The sequence below is a fragment of the Lichenostomus cassidix genome, chromosome 1 (assembly GCF_008360975.1).
Source record: "Lichenostomus cassidix isolate B80296 chromosome 1, HeHo_3.0, whole genome shotgun sequence".
In the NCBI taxonomy this organism is placed as follows: Eukaryota; Metazoa; Chordata; class Aves; order Passeriformes; family Meliphagidae; genus Lichenostomus; species Lichenostomus cassidix.
In genome coordinates, this window is record NC_139479.1 from 93,660,865 (window position 1) to 93,676,323 (window position 15,459).

The following is a 15,459-nucleotide window of genomic DNA, read 5'->3' on the forward strand; positions in this document are numbered from 1 at the left end:
TGCCTCAACTCCCTTCTGCTGAGAGTGTCTGGGAATGATAAAGATGCATTTTCTGTTTGAAATAGGTGCAGTACTTCTTCAAGATTCTGGACAACTAACAGACTCCATCCTCACCCACTGCAACAGACACGCACACAGAACTGTGTGTTCATTCATTTATTTGTCCAATGTTTCAACCTGACTGAAATACAAGATCAACAAGAGCACTGTACTCCTGGCTATTATTACATGTTAGAACATAGAGTTTTGCACTTTAGACAACATTTAACACCATTCTATGGGGTACTGCATTGCTTTTATAAAGTTTAAAATAAAGATTTATTTTCAAACATGTGACTTTGGTTTATTTCATACATTACACTTTCTTGCAGAAAAAATAAAATTGTACAACTGCATAAATATAAAATTCTTCCACCATGAAAATGGCTAAAACATTCAATAAAGACATTAGCACCACAGTGTGCGATGCCTTCAGCAGGAAAAAAAAAAGAAAAAAAGAAAAAGAAAAGAAAATATACAAAGCAAAGAGTTATGCCTATCACTGAGGAGTGATAGTCTGACCCAGTCTCTCACACAACATACTGGAGGATAAGGGAAGAGGTGGAGAGAGAGACAGCATTCGCTACAAAGCACAGTACACAATCACCTATTCTCTTTAACTTCACTTAAGTTAGTTTCCCTGCCACCCCTCCAAATAAAATACCCTAACACCACAGAAAAGCCAGAAGCCTTATGGAGTGCTGTTAAATATCGTCTCACAGGTGGGCCTTTCTTTGAAAAGGAACAAAATAATGAGAAGTTTCATGCCAGTTCTAGTCCCATTGAGTATTTACACCTTGGACAGCAAAAGTCTTTGCTCACAAGAAGTAGAAAACAGATACAATACATGGCTTGAAAAATGACCAGAGTATGCACCTATAGTACTGTACACTAAATAAAATACACAAGGCAGCAATACTTAGGGGCCAGAAACACTGCTTACTACAAGTCAGTTATGGAATCATAATTTACAGTAAAAATGGGCATGTCCCAAGGCTCAATTTTGTTTTCTTTTGTCATTTACAGTAGAATAAATATTTGTCGCTATTGCTACACTTTGTTTACATTCTAACCTAGTAAATGCAGAAAGCTAGTGTAAAGCATATAGATTACGTGTAGGTCCCATACGTATGACAGTTTGTTCAAGACTAGTAGGTTTTCTTTTTTGTTCTTTTTTTTTTTTTTTAACCTTTTTAAATGGCTAGGAGGAGGAGGGGGGAGGAAGAGAGTTGTGCTTACGATCAGCTGCTTTTTATGTCAAATTTAATATCAAAGCGTCCCTGGAAGCGGTCCTTGTCGCTGTAGTCGATGTTCTCCCCGTAGGCCCTGCACTCCACGCGCACCTCCACGTCGTAGGTCAGGTTGGTGAACTGCACGGCCACCAGCGGCTGCAGGTAGCGCGGCTGCAGCAGCTTCCCGTAGTAGGGGTAGTACTGCAGCCCGAAGCCGGGGTAGCCGCCCATCCCGTAGTACTCCACCGTGCCGATCTTGTCTGCGTCTTCCTCTCGCTGCGGGGGGAAGGGAAGCGCAAGCCGTGACAACCAGCCACACTGTGCCTTGGGTCAGCGCCGGCTCCCCACCGCGACAGCGCCACAGCATCCAGTGTCAGAGGACATCAGCACTGCCTCAGCAGCACACAGACGTGCGGCACCTCCGAGCACACATCGGCCACAACAAAGGGCTTTGCTTCATTTAAAGCCTCAGCCACTTTACACCAGAGCCTCCTGTCATAGGAATGCACAGGCTTTGGCTACAAAAACGTTGCTGTTTCGCAGCTGCTTTACACGTGCCAAGTATGAAATTTCTTCCCTGGAGGCCTTTTTTCAGCTCTAGCATAGCACTTGGAAGCAAAATGGCTACTTTTGAAGATACTTTGAAGTGTTACGCCCTGCTTTTACCTCACACTGTGAGGGCAGCACTAACTCATTCATCAGTGGGGCTTTGCAAAACTTCTGTTCCTGGGGGGGGAAGATATCCCAAGTAAGAACTACCCCATTTGTCTATGGAAAGGCAGACAGGGGGGTAACTACACTTGGACAAAAGCTTAGTCATGCCCTGCAGCTTCCCAACTCTGCTCTCTTATATTTCAACTTACCTTGGCAACGCAGTGGACAGGGATGAGATTTGGGTTGTATTTTGCCATAATCTCAAGAGGGAGGCTTTCATTTGCTGGAGCCTAGAAGAATTCAGAACAAGGGGATGTTACACACTGAACACTCCTCTGCAGACTGGAGCACCTTTGCAGCAACAAAGGTCAACAGTACCAAAGACACACCATTAACTGGAATCCCTTCTAAGCATAGTTCCAGAGGCAACAGCTCTCCCTGGTTCTTGGAACAGAGAAGTAGCACAACAACTGGAAGCAGGGGAACTTAATTCAAGCAGAACTGCTTACAGCTTCACCTGCTGTGGATACAAGCAGGTCAGGCTGGGTTTAATTCCATGGCATCCCTGAGGAACACTCATGGCAGAGTGTCTATAGCTAGTGCTTGTTTATGCAAGCTCAGGCAGTGGCAGGAAGAGATGCACTATGGTGCAGGATTTGCCACCTGCCTGCCAGGTGTGTGCAGTCAGGACTGGAAATGCACAGGAAAAAACAAAGTGTGGCAGTCACACCCTGACATTGCTGAACTTCACCACCACTGACAAGGAAGGACTAAAGTTCTGGGTACGTCAGGGAAAGGTGTGAGTGCCAACTCTGATAGTCCAGCCATTAACCCAGTTGATTTTTGGTCTTTTAAAGTGCAGCAGTATTGCTTGACAGCATTGCAGTTTCAGATCTGCTTTACAAACACCTTGCCCAACGTAAGAGCTCTGGGGTCTCTGCTGGAGTGTGGAACCACAGAAATAAATACTGCCTTGGATACATTGCTTCTAAATGAAACATGGAAAGGCATTCCTAGACTAAACAATGTTGTCTAATGCAGTCTGGAGCTCTCCAGAATTCCATGTCAAAGAAAAAAAGAGTAACACACCAAACCCTTCTCTTTCCTAGTCATCACACATGCACATCTCGTGTCATCCCACAGCCACCACATACCAAGTTACCACAGTACATTCCTGTTAAAGTGTTTCCACCACAGATCAGATAAACCAAAATTCAACTTAATTCTTTTAGCACAGGACAGACTCCCTTTGGAGAAACACATCCCTCAGGACTCGTTAGACAGCACCATTCCCCACCCTTGAGTGCCCTGGCAGGTGGAGGTGAAGGCAGCATTGCACCATTTGCACCGTTCTCCATCCAAAAGATGGAGTGGCAGCTTTTGCACACCACCTTATTCAACAGCATGTGTTTTGCCACTGAATTCTTAGGAGAAATTTTTAGCACTTAAATGTGTTGAAAAAAACCAGAAGGAGAAGCCATGAATGTCCAGATCAACATTGTTCCACATCACTGCAAACTTGCCTTCCACTAAAGCACAGAGCAACCAGGTGGCAGAGATACCCTACAGCTTCTGGGAAGCTACATTAAATTAACCAAAGATCTCCTCACCTTTCTTGCAGCTTTGCCTGACTTTCAGGCCCTTTAGAGCCTGTGTTTCACTCTGGTATTTAATATTAGCACTTCATCATTTAATTAAGCAGTTCTAGCAAGGCAGACAAAGCTACACTGCCTGAGGAAAAGAATGAAGTGGATCAGGGCATAACAAAATGTACTGATGTTACTGCAGATAGAGTTGGTCTGGGATGGTCCCATGGAAGCATACAATAATTTAAAATGGGGTTTATCCTTTGAAGAAAATGCCCCTTTATATCAACTCCTTTAGCAGGTTCAGAAGTTTCCAGATAAATAACCAGGAAGTTGCACTGTGAGGGTCACTGCTACTTGTTACCAACTTGCAGTGCACAACTTTCACTGCTTTTTAATTAAAAGCATTTTTAAAGCAAATTACTCAAATTGTCTCAAAATTTATCCTCTAAAGAAACTATTTCTTTCTCACATAGGGTCTACTGATCTCTTTCGAGAGACCAAAAAAGCAGGCACAGCAAATCTGCAGCCACCCCCTCCTCCTAATTAGTAGCTTCTGCTAGAAAGGGGAAGAGATACTTGCCTGAGGTTTGAAGCCAATAATTCTGTTGAGCTTGACAAGGATGCATGGTTTGCCATCCTTGTACCCATAGGTGGGATCACTTAATCCAGAGCAGTTTTCCAGCCATTCACGTTTGAATTTGCAGACCTTCTTCTGGCCCTGGGCGTCATTATATGGTCCTCTCTCTTTGTATTCAGTAGGTGTGTCTGTTGGGGGGGAAGGAAAAGACAACTGTATGCAAGGGGATCTCGTGTGTGTCAGGAACAGCAACACTTTCACTTCCCTGGGCAGCTGGGATTTCCCCCTCACCAGGGCAGTTGAGGCACTCCACAGACCTACACCCAGCCACCCCCCACATAGGGCTGCTCCCAGACCAGCAAGTTTTATGGGCTTTTCTTTTATAACAGATTTCTTCCAGAACCACCTGGGTCAAAAACTAATTTTTTTCTGGGCAGCTTTTACAAGCAGGTTCTCCTCAGATTTGATGTGGATGTGTTATGAGGTGAGAGTCTCATTCACATGATTACAAACAACCTATTAAAGGTTAACACCTCCCAGATGTTTGACTGCATGGCATGAAGAGGACCAACACTGGCTTTAACTAAGTCATCATAAAACCCCGTGGTGGTTATCAGAGAGGATAAGGTCAGTGCCACGAGCTTCAGAGTCAGCTGCAACATTCTCCAAGAGAAACATGGGAGTTCCAACCATGTAACCTCTACAGTAAGCTGCTAAGTAAGGCCCAGTGTGGTCTGCCCAAACAAAATTAATGAGCACCCATATGACTGAAACCAGAGCCTGCCAGTTTACCAACATGCTGCTGGAACAGCTGAAGACCAAGCCCACCACTGGTCACCCTCAGCTTCTGGTGGACCTGACAGAGGCATCATTCAGAGCCCTCAGCTGCAGCAAACAATCGAGGCTTACCTCCACAGTCCTGAAACACGATGTTTTCAGTTTGCTGGTCAGCACTGTAGCTACTTAAGAAATTATCAAGGTTCCTCACATAGGCGTCATAACTTTTGGGGTCAGAGGCAGTAAAGGCAATTTCTGTCTTTTGAACCTGGGGGATTTGAGTCAATCCTAAGAAAAGCAAAATCAGGAAGAAAATATTAAGTACACCTCAGAGAAGCACAGCCTCCAGGCAATACAGTGCACACCAAGAACGTAACTCCTAATAATGATGATCTCTATTTCTCCGGCTTAGGAACTTTGACAAAACAGCTTAAGCTCACTAGAAGAGAGCTTCTCCTCTTTCCAACAACAGTCTTAAATATTTACCACAGTGTTTTCATCAGGTAAAAAGACAAATCACAAAATGGAGAAGTGAAGCTACAAGTTGAGACTTCCTTCAAGAAAAACAGCCAACCACAGGTCCACTGTGCACTTCCGCCTCCTCCTCAAGGGCAGAAGGGAAGCTGCATGTGAGACCAACCACATGGAGTGTCAGTATTCTTAACAGGCTGCCTTCAGTGTCTGCAAAACACTGTGTTTAGGATACAGCACAGCTGTCTACTCGTGAACCCCTGCAATAAAAGACAAGAGAGGTTCCCCAAGTCCAGTCAGGCTCTGCCAGCTGGAATCCACACCAACTCCTTTGCTCTTCATTGTGGAACTTGGAAATAGCTGCTCCTATACAATGTTTAGGTCACATTTTAATTGAAAGTGTTGCTGCATGGCTAACAATTTAATTTAAGTAATGGGAAACTAGTTCATGCTGCTTTTGTGGCAGCCACGAAATTATTGAGGTCTTGACTTCAGTTCAGTTTGTCATCTTCATTTTAACAAGATCAAGAAAAGGAGCAGCCTTTGCTTTGACAGCTTTCAGAACAGGCCTGTTGCCAAGAAGCTCCTCTGGTGCAAAATTCAGGCAGCTTAGCAGGCTGGCCCCAACCCACAAGAGCTTGTGACTCCAGCAATTTTTCCAAAGCCACTTGAGTGCTTCTGCTCAGTCCCTCCTCAAGCCAACTCACCACTCCCCCCACCCCCCCTTCCACTACCCACTAACTTGGAATTTGTAACCTGGGACAAAGATTAGCTTTGTTCCCCTAAACACAGCTCCTGGTCGCCAAGGGTTGCGAGAAGTCCAGCAAGGAGCTCGCGTGTTTCAAGTTATATTCCATAAAGCAGCTTTAACTGCTCAGAAATCCCTCTGGTACAAATGGACTGGGTTGAGTTTACCCTCTGAGAACCAACTTACTATTCCTCTAGCAGAATGATATCCTACCCTCTAAAGTCAGTGGCTTTCAACCCTTTTTTGAGCAATCGCTCATCTTCTTGCTTCACAAACAGCTATATATAGAATAAATATGCCAGTTTCAATTTTAGTAAGGGACTTCAATCCCATCCTGCTAAGCCCTTCTCATGTTACCACTCAGCTGGGAAGCAACAGACTCAGTCACCTGAGGTGGCTGTCTGGAATTGCAGCAAAGGCAGGCCAGGCCTTGGGTCCTTTCCTGGGTCTGCCTTTTCCAAAGTTCAAGTTACAGGCATGTGTGTCATTCAAGTGTATAAATACAAAGAAAAAAAAAAAAAAAATCAAGAAAACATGGCCAGGTTTGTTAAGTTCCAGTCAGGCAAGTGAAGCTGTTAGTTTTGCTCAGGACCTCCCCACATCCATTTCTTGTCTTGGCCAAGGTAACACATAGGGCACCCACACAGGCCTGGCAAAGGTGAAGTGAAGGTCAGCAATAGGTACCCTGTGGTTTGTAAAAGCCACCCAGCAGAAGATCCCTGTTCTCTGCTTTGAGAGAACCTGGCCACTGACAGGTACAGTCCAGAGCCAACCCTCTGCCCATCAGACAAGTGACTTGGCTGGAAAACAGACTCCCATCCCATGCAGCTGTTCCACTGTCCTGCACAGGGGAGCCACTGCTCCTGCCAGGTAGCCTGTGGCCGTAGCTGGGCTGTTTTCTGCCAAACTGGGAGCATTTCCAGGTAATTGGATGAACCAGACTAGACCAGGCTTTGGCACACAAGTGCTTGCTTTGTTTAGGATAGGAGCAAAGTGGAGATCAATCTTCCCACTTAAAAAGCAAGAAAGAAAATCTTCATGAATATAAAAGACTTTTCATGAAAACTAACTTTATCCTAATTTAAAAAATGTTGCTGGCTTATACCACAGCCTCCATTCTCACATGCCTGCAAGCTGACTGGATGCAAAGCCCTAAGCACTGATGTGTCATTTCCTTCTGCACATCCCATAGCCAAACTAAAAGCTGCAGTGCTGTTAGCAGAGCAGCACTACCACTGAAATCTTAAGGCATCTTGTGTGAAAAACCAAACGTATTGTATGATGGCAGAAGGTCACCTCTGCAGAACATTAACCTTTCTGGAACATTCTCTCACTTAAGTAAGTAGGGACAAGAAAAAGCATTAAAAACCTGAGCCCTTTCAGTGCTACCTGCCATGTGTTGTGAGACACCCAAGGAAGTGTGTGGCTGGAATGAATGAAGATTTTAGGGGCTCCAGGCACATGAGGAAGCCATTCCTAAGCAAGTCCCATGGGGGAAAAGAAACAAACCCACAAGTGCTTTCATAGCCAGAGGTTTAACAACCCTCTCCCTGCCCTCAGACTACAATCTGTATGACACAGCTCTGCACCTCATGCTGTTGCAACAGAGATGCACCATGGTGTCACATGGTGATGCTGTCCTTTCCACAGGAAAGACGCAAGCAACTTATTGCTGAAGTACTGACAAATTAGAAAATTGCTGCAACTGGCTCTCAAGAGTGCCTTGCTAGGAAATAAGACTCCTATTTTCACTTGACTCCTATTTTCAATTGTCCATATAAATGATGAGCAATGCCTCGAGCTGGTGATGGACACCACTGTCTGTTGGCTGTGACTATACAAGGATATCAAACACCAAAAACACACATGTAAAGTCACTTGCTTTGGTTTTTTTTTCAGCTACAGTTCCACTTCCAAAATGCTGCTGCAGATAAAAATCCTGTTTATTCAAGTTCATTTAAAAAATTATTTTCCATGTAGATTTTATCATTCTAAGCTGCAATAGCAAGACTTTAGGAGAAGTGTCCTGGGGGTGAAAAGGAAGACACTGAAGTGGGAGGTCAGGCTTGTTATTAGGAATAGTTGTATAAAGCCATAGTAACCACTCTTGTTCCATCACACCATGCTCATTTCCAAGTACTATGTAATCTTGGTTCCAAATGAGTATGAACACTTCTGGGATGACACAGATGACAAATTGAGTGATTACTACACCCCCACCCCAGCTCACTAAATGAGGATAGATTTAAAAAAGCCACCATATCAAACAATGTCCTTCCAAGCCTCCAGTCAACGTCATCCCTAAAGTGCAAAAAGCAGGTGCAAGTCTTCTGCCAATGCAGCAAAACCTGCTTGGCAGTAAGATCCTGGAGCTTGAGACTGAGATTTTCCCAAGAACAGGTGCTGCAGAGATGAGAGAAAGAAGCAAAGAAGTGCAGCTTCACAGGAGGGCTGCCTTTGAAGCCTCCCTGCCACATTGCTGCTGCTGCCCCAGCTAAATAAACCAAGTGGGGAACACACAGCAAAACAGCCTTTTCCATGATTCACTCACTGCCCAGCAGTGCTTGAAGCAGGGACACCTGAAATCCCCTGGCTTGAGCAGGGATTCTTCCTTCCAGCCACCACTTACAAAGCTGCCTCAGGCAGCAGCAAGCTCTGTCCCCTCCACCAGCCCCTGATGGGATGCTGTTCCATGGGATGCACACCACAAGATGGCAGGATACACAGCCCAATTTGTATTGGGGTGGGGCAGGGGACAGGGACAATGAAGAATTATTTTTTAGGGATGCTTCTTAAGAGGCAGTATCCTCATCCTTCACTGTTAGCAGGGTGAGTCCTCTGTGCTTAAAGCAGAGTCTGAGCCTGCAGCACTTGCGGAGCTGGGCGTTGCGGCTGTCGCAATGGCAGGGCTGGACAGGCAGGTGAACTGCGCTGATCCTTCCCCCACCACAAGACAAAAGAAAGAAAAAAATAGTATAATGGAAAGGTACAATACTCAGCTTGCCCTGAAGCCCTGTATAACATTCCTGTTGAGTTCAATGCAGAAACCAATTACCATATTAATGACACTTGGCTACAAAAATAGCACTTTATGGCTTTCAATGTTATACCCATGTCAATAACTCAATACAACACCCTGTAGGTTCTGTTGCTGTTATGAAATCCCTTGTATTTCAGAACAAGAATGATATTACAGCAGCCCCTACAGCATTTTCTCTTGCAAATCCTGAAGGCAAGGCTAGTTTCCCCTTTCTCAAAACATTCTGGGCTGACACAACAGTCTTTTGCCCAAGAAGGACAGAGCACTAGAACAAGAATAAAACCAGCTTTCTGGCTCCCTAGAAAATCCAGGGCTTTATCAAGCTGCCAGTATACTTACTTGGCTCACAAATTTTCCCACAAGAACCAGGAATTAGAATTGCACAACATCCTATTTTATATAGATCATCATCTGCAGGTGTCTCAGATCACAGAAAGTTCAAATTTGATGCTCACCACAGGCATGTTTGTTGCAAGCAGCTGTGCTTGCAGCACTGGGGAGAATCCTGCACAGCCAGGGAATACAGGGATTGCTGACCCCTCAAACAGCAGTGCAGCCACTCAGCACCTATCAGTGTCTCTGAAAGCCTGCATTAAAGGGCTATTTTGGACTTGCAGTTTCATGGCTGCTGTGCTACAGGGCAAGGAATGTACTGGACATAGAGTGCCAGCCTCTGCCATGCCCTACACCAGCTTGTCCACATTGGTAGGAAGAGCTGTCAACTGATGCTCTGCAAAGCACCCTCTGCTATTTACTAATTATTTCTTTGACATTTTATGCATATGCCATTGCAGCTTGGTTCAAAACACTTGTTTACTGGCTTCCCACTGTCACGCATTGTTCCCCTTGATTTCAGTACATGTCCTGAAAGCTCAGTACAAAAGATTCCTGACAACCTTTTCATTGTTCCTCCATTTTGATTTCTGCAGCACACGCTACAAGAGCATCTTTAAATTCAATTCCTTTTCTTTGCTAAAAGAAAAGAAGCCCCAGAAAAACTGGTGCAGTTAAGATATGAATAAAAATTCTGTGCAGGCTGAAATCTTCCACAGAAATTTTACCAGAGTTGCTTTGAAATTGGAATCATAAACTGCCACTTCACAGAAAGCAAACAGTTTGCCTAGAATGGGTAATTATGTGACATCTGGCTGAACAGCAGGGCTATCTGGGTGAGGCCTCAGATTCATGGGCTCCTTCACTAATTATTTCATGAGGGGGAAAAACACGTTATTGAGTAACAACTACCCCAGCATTAACCATGTTGGCTTTTCAGATGCAGCCAATGGCTCTGGGCAGTATCAGTGAGTCTTTCCTGCAGATGTCAGGGTCCACTGCAGAGACTCAAAGAGCCACTTTCAGTGTTTAAGATAGCATTTACCCCAGCCATGGTGGTACATGAAGGAGTGCCACGCACCAACACAGCAGCTCCAGCCTCTGTTCTGTCTTTAAAGAGTGCTGGTAGAAAAGCAGTTATCTGCAGAAGATGACTTAGCTGAGCTCTAACACCATTTGGTGACGGTGACATTCCCTGTTTTTAGGGCAGGGAATCACAGCACTGCAGACAGTGGGGCTGCAAGACACAGTGCAGCACCAGGGCCAACTTGTGTAGCTACAAGCCATCGGCCTCACAATTGTCACTTAAATACCACTGTTATTAAAAGCTTCTGAACTGTTTTACAGAGCAACTGGAGACAGATCGTTAGGATGCCCAGTGCCAGGCAGCCTCAAGGTCATTTGCAATGTGGGAAAGCAGCAGTTGCGCAGCTCCCCCCGCGCTCCAGCCGCTGGCTGCGGCGGGAATCGGATAGCGCAGCACAGCCCGGGCAGGCGGAGCGCGAACCTGCGGCAAGGGCTGCTCGCTCCCTCTGCCCTAGCCGGGGCAGGCTGGCCACAGGCACTGCTCAGGCGGCATTTTGAGCAGAGATTTCTCCTGCCTAGTGATCCCAGGTCACATATCAGCAACTACCAGACCCACCTTCCCTTCACCTTCCCAAAAACACGCCAGTCAGTGGCAATGCCCACCAGTGAGTACCACAGCATCTCTGGAGCGCGGGGTACTTTGGTGTCAGATAATGCAATTCCATAAACACTACCAGAACTGGCGCTGCCACCTTCCTCCTTGTTTATGCCACTTCCACAGATAAAGCCAACATTTATCTTTGTCCCTTCACTTACCCATGTGAACAGAGTGGCTCTGAAGAAAGAAAAACTGAACGCAGCTTCCTCATACAGCCTATTCCCAAAAGTGACGCCTTTTAGCCTCATCTCATCACTTCAGCGTAGGGGAAGGGAAAAGCACACCAGGCTCAAGCTCCTCTCAGAGAGGAGACATTTTTCATGTGATGCAACCTTTAATTCTAGCAGGATTGTCTTCAAGCCCCAGTACTGTTAACACAGAAGGCTGAGAACATACCCACCCCCTACAAATATGTGTTGCAGCAATGACACGCTTATTTCATCCTCCTTCTTGAGGTGAGTAACCAACCCCGCCTTCCCAGAACAGCTCGCACAAAGTCAAACACGGGCCTCCTATTTAGTTACCTGGAGGTGCCACTCGATCCTGGTATTTAGGCTCAAATTCACTGACAGTGAGCAACATCACTTGGATGGTCCCGATGAATATACCTGCCAGGCAGCCGTAGAAGATGACATAGAAGAGGAGGATCTTAACTGTAAGAGAAAACAAACAAAGAGGAATCAAATCAAGCCCTCACGGCAGTCATGTTTCAGGACAGTAATTCCAACCATTGCCACTTGCAAGGAAGAGCCCGGCACATAAAATTCAGATGTTGCAAAGACATCTATTTAACAGTGAGATTATGCCCTGATGCAGACAGGAAATGTAAGGCACTCCAGTTCTTTGGTGGTGGGGAAACACAAGCCCTTGAAAACCTAGAAATCCATGAATCAGAGTTTGGGCTTATCAAATACAAAGACTAAACCACATTCCCTCACACCTTCAAAGATCCCTTGGCTGACCCAGCAGTACCACCACAGGCCCTCGCACTTGACACTGTCAGTGATCCAAGTGCCTCACAGCAAGCACAGGTGTGCTTGAAGGATACTCATTCCACACAGCTCTGGGGCTCAAAGCTATTTCCTGCAGGAGTAACAGTAAATGTTTTATTCAGATTTACAAGCAATTGTAAAGCCTGGTATCTTCTAGTAATTCAGGCCATCACCTCCAAAAAAAAGACAATGGGAGAAGAATTCAGGCCCAAATTAGTGCCAGTACTCCATCTCAAATGTAGGAAAGTACTCTTAAGGTGTCATAGTACTGCACATTTACCAGCCTGGTGTGCCTACAAAGGCACTCTTGCACTACTCATACCAATTAAAGAGTGAATTACATAACAATGAAAGATTTAATGTAGTTTCAGTCTAAAGGGAACATCTAGAATAATCTTGTGGGGGAAGAATGGAGAAGAGCCTGGAAATGCAGCCCAGCTCTGGGTATCAGTTACAAGTTTACAAGGATTATCTGAACTGATTAACTGCAGGGTAACATGCCATACTACACAGCACCAGGCCGCCTACAAGGCTAAGACAGCCCATGCCAAGCAAGTGTATTGCTCATCAGGGTGCAGGGACAAGCAGAGGCCAAAGAGAACTGGAGAGCCAGGCTGCTTGATCTCAGACTGTCCTCACCTAATCGCAAACAAAATGGATGTAGTTTATTTGAAGGAGTTGAAGCAATGAGCTACCAGGGAAGGGGAGTAAATAGTGGATGGAAGTATTCCTCCTCACTCCTCAGCCCCATCATAAAAGAAAAAGCTACATCGCTGGAGAAGCCTCACAATGAAAGCTGGCAGTTCTGGTCCTTTTAAGTGTGTGAAAGACAGGCAAACAGGAGGGTCACCCAGAGAAACAGAGGCTGAGGGACACTGTCAGAAGGGCACTCCATCCTCTCGTCTTCCAGAGGTAGCCAGGGCTGGAGGGCAGAGCTGGGTACAGTAACGTGGTGCTCCAGGAGTTAAAGCACTCTTTGGTATCCAGGCAGCGTAAAGCAAATGGCCGTGACGTCAGGGACGTGTGGAAATTTTTTCCAGAGCACGGTCATAGGAGGTGCTGTTGTAACAAACCAAACACTAATGCTGTTGTCTGCAGCGTAATGCCTTTGAGTTTTGTAACATCAAAAGGCAAACGCTGGGAGGGAGCTTATTTAATCAGGTTCCCAGCCAGGATGCTCTAAACGCCAAAGACACCTTAAAGGTCAAAACCACTCCAAGGTCTCAGAAAATACGCAGTGGGTCTAGAAATCGAGCACCACAGGGTTGAACGAGAAAGCTTCTTGCAACAGGTAGGCTTATAACAGAAGAATCTGATCATCAGCCTGCAGATCGACTCAGCAAATGGAAATCAGTTCTAGGCAGATAAGAACAGGCACTCTGGGAGAAGGACCTGCTTCAGCCTCCGCGTTTGAAGCACTGCGCAGTTGCCTGGTGCCTCAGGAGCAGAAAATACCTCTCCATGCGCACCCACAACCCCATTCTGCTCACGTAAAGATACGGCAGAAGCCTGCTCTAGTCCGCCTGCCAGAGCTGCCGGCTCGGGATGTGGCACCTCCAGCCGATCCATTACAATAGGAGCTGAATTCAACATCGCGAGGGTGGCAACACCAGCTGTGGTTGGCAGCAACTGGAAGACTGTCTATTTGCGTAAAGAAATTAAAGGCCTCTTTAAGCTAAATGCTATTCGTACGGCACCCAAGGAATACATCATAAGCATTTATGAGGAATGCACATTGAGCCATTTCCTTCTTGCGGAGATATTGAAAGTCAATCACTCTTTCTCAGCGGAGTAAAACTCGCTTAGTTTCATTTATCCAGAGAAAACACAAAAAAAGAAAAAGCCTCTGTGAGGTCTAAGGCAGATGAGGGCTAGAAGGTCAGGGTCCCCCGACGGCGATGCTCCCGGGCCGGGCCAGCCACGGGGAAAGGAAGGAGACCCAAGGACGAGGCGCCCTCGACAAGGTCGGCCCGACCCCGCCTCACCCCGGACCCACCTGGAGCCGCACTCGGGGTGCAGCGCTCGCCGGCCCCGCCGGGGCCCCAGCGGACACCGAGGGGAGACGGCAGCGGGACCCCGGCCCTGCCTCCCTCGCCCCGCGGGGACGCCCCGTCCCCAGCCCCCCCCGCCCCGGCCGCAGCCCCGCCGCAGCCGGCGGAGGCGGAGCGCCGGGGCCGTGCTGCAGCGCCCGCCGCATCGCCGCCCCCCGGCCCCGCACTCACACCAGCTGCCCCCGGTGCGGCCCAGCAGCTCCTTCTTCTCCGAGTTCCAGATGAATTTCTTCCAGTTGCCGTCACCGTCCTTGGCCTTCCCGCGGGCCATGGCGAGCGGCGGGGTGGGCGAGCGGCGTGCAGAGACCTACAGCCCTCGGCGGGCGGAGCGGGCAGGGCCCGGCCGGACGGAGCGGCCCCGGGAAGGTGCGAGTGGGTGCGCCCGCCCCGGCGGCGCCGACCCGGCGGGACAGAGCGGGGGAAGGCGGCCGGGGGGACGCGGGAGCGGCGAGGGGAGCGCGGCGGAGCGCACGGGGCACGGAGCAGCCGCGCTCCCCGCGCTGCGCCCCTTCATATACACCGCGGGCTCCGCCCTGCCCGCGCCGCCGCCAATGCAGCTCGGCGGAGCGCTCCGCGGGCGGGGCCCGGGGCGGGCGGGGCGCGGTGGGGGCGCGCCGGCGGCGGGAGCGTCAGGGCGGGAGGGGGCGGGGGGCTGCGGCACCGGCACCGGCGGGGAGGGTCGGTGCGGGCCGCCCTCCGCTCACCGGAGCTCTGAGCCGCCGGGCCGGGGCAGGGCAGGGCAGGGCAGGGCAGGGCAGGTGTGTGTGTGCGTGTGCCCGCTGGGCTGCGCGCCCCCTGCCCGGCTCTAGCTGCGTGTGCGCGCCACCGCACACCTGTGCGCGCGCCGGCCCGTGCACGTGCCCGCCTGCTCCCGGCGTTCCCGCCCCTCCCGCTCCCTGCGGGACCCTGCTCCCCGCAGCCGAGCTGATCGGCCGGGCGCTGCTGAGCATCGTCCGCCTCCCTCCCTCCCTCCCTCCCTCGCCTCCTCCTGCTCCCGCTCCTGGCGCCCCGCGCAGCCGCCGGCCCCGCCACGGTCGGGCGAGCTCACGTGTAACGCGGCTGCGGAATATTGAGCGCGAGCAGCTCCCGCCCCGGCCCCGCGCTCCGCCGCCCGTGCGCTGGGAGCACCAGCCGGGAGGGCCGGGCCGGGGCTCCCCGCGGGCAGCGGGACCTGCCCGTCCCCTGTAGCGGAGGGGACACGACTCGCACACGCGACAGCCGCCGCCGCCCTTGCGGGGTGACCTTCAGGGCGCTGCACAAACGCCATTGCCG

At 48.8% G+C, this 15,459-nt stretch overlaps 2 protein-coding genes across 2 annotated transcripts in view; one reads left to right on the forward strand and one right to left on the reverse strand.

The window, feature by feature from the left end:
* NME7 (NME/NM23 family member 7) overlaps positions 1 to 513 on the forward strand; it is an 89,642-nt gene extending 89,129 nt beyond the window's left edge. The window contains exon 14 of the mRNA XM_085049858.1: positions 66 to 513. Within this exon, the coding sequence (XP_084905984.1) occupies positions 66 to 98 (33 nt within the window). The 3' untranslated portion in view covers positions 99 to 513. The remainder of the gene's footprint in view (positions 1 to 65) is intronic.
* On the reverse strand, positions 142 to 14,681 carry ATP1B1 (ATPase Na+/K+ transporting subunit beta 1). The gene is made up of 6 exons (XM_085071468.1): positions 14,359 to 14,681; positions 11,669 to 11,797; positions 5,001 to 5,156; positions 4,095 to 4,279; positions 2,135 to 2,215; positions 142 to 1,547 (listed from the first exon to the last, which is right to left on the reverse strand). Exons 1-6 carry the CDS (start codon positions 14,456 to 14,458, stop codon positions 1,281 to 1,283), a joined length of 918 nt encoding a protein of 305 aa, XP_084927594.1. The 5' UTR covers positions 14,459 to 14,681; the 3' UTR covers positions 142 to 1,280.
* Between the last annotated feature and the right edge of the window lie 778 nt (positions 14,682 to 15,459).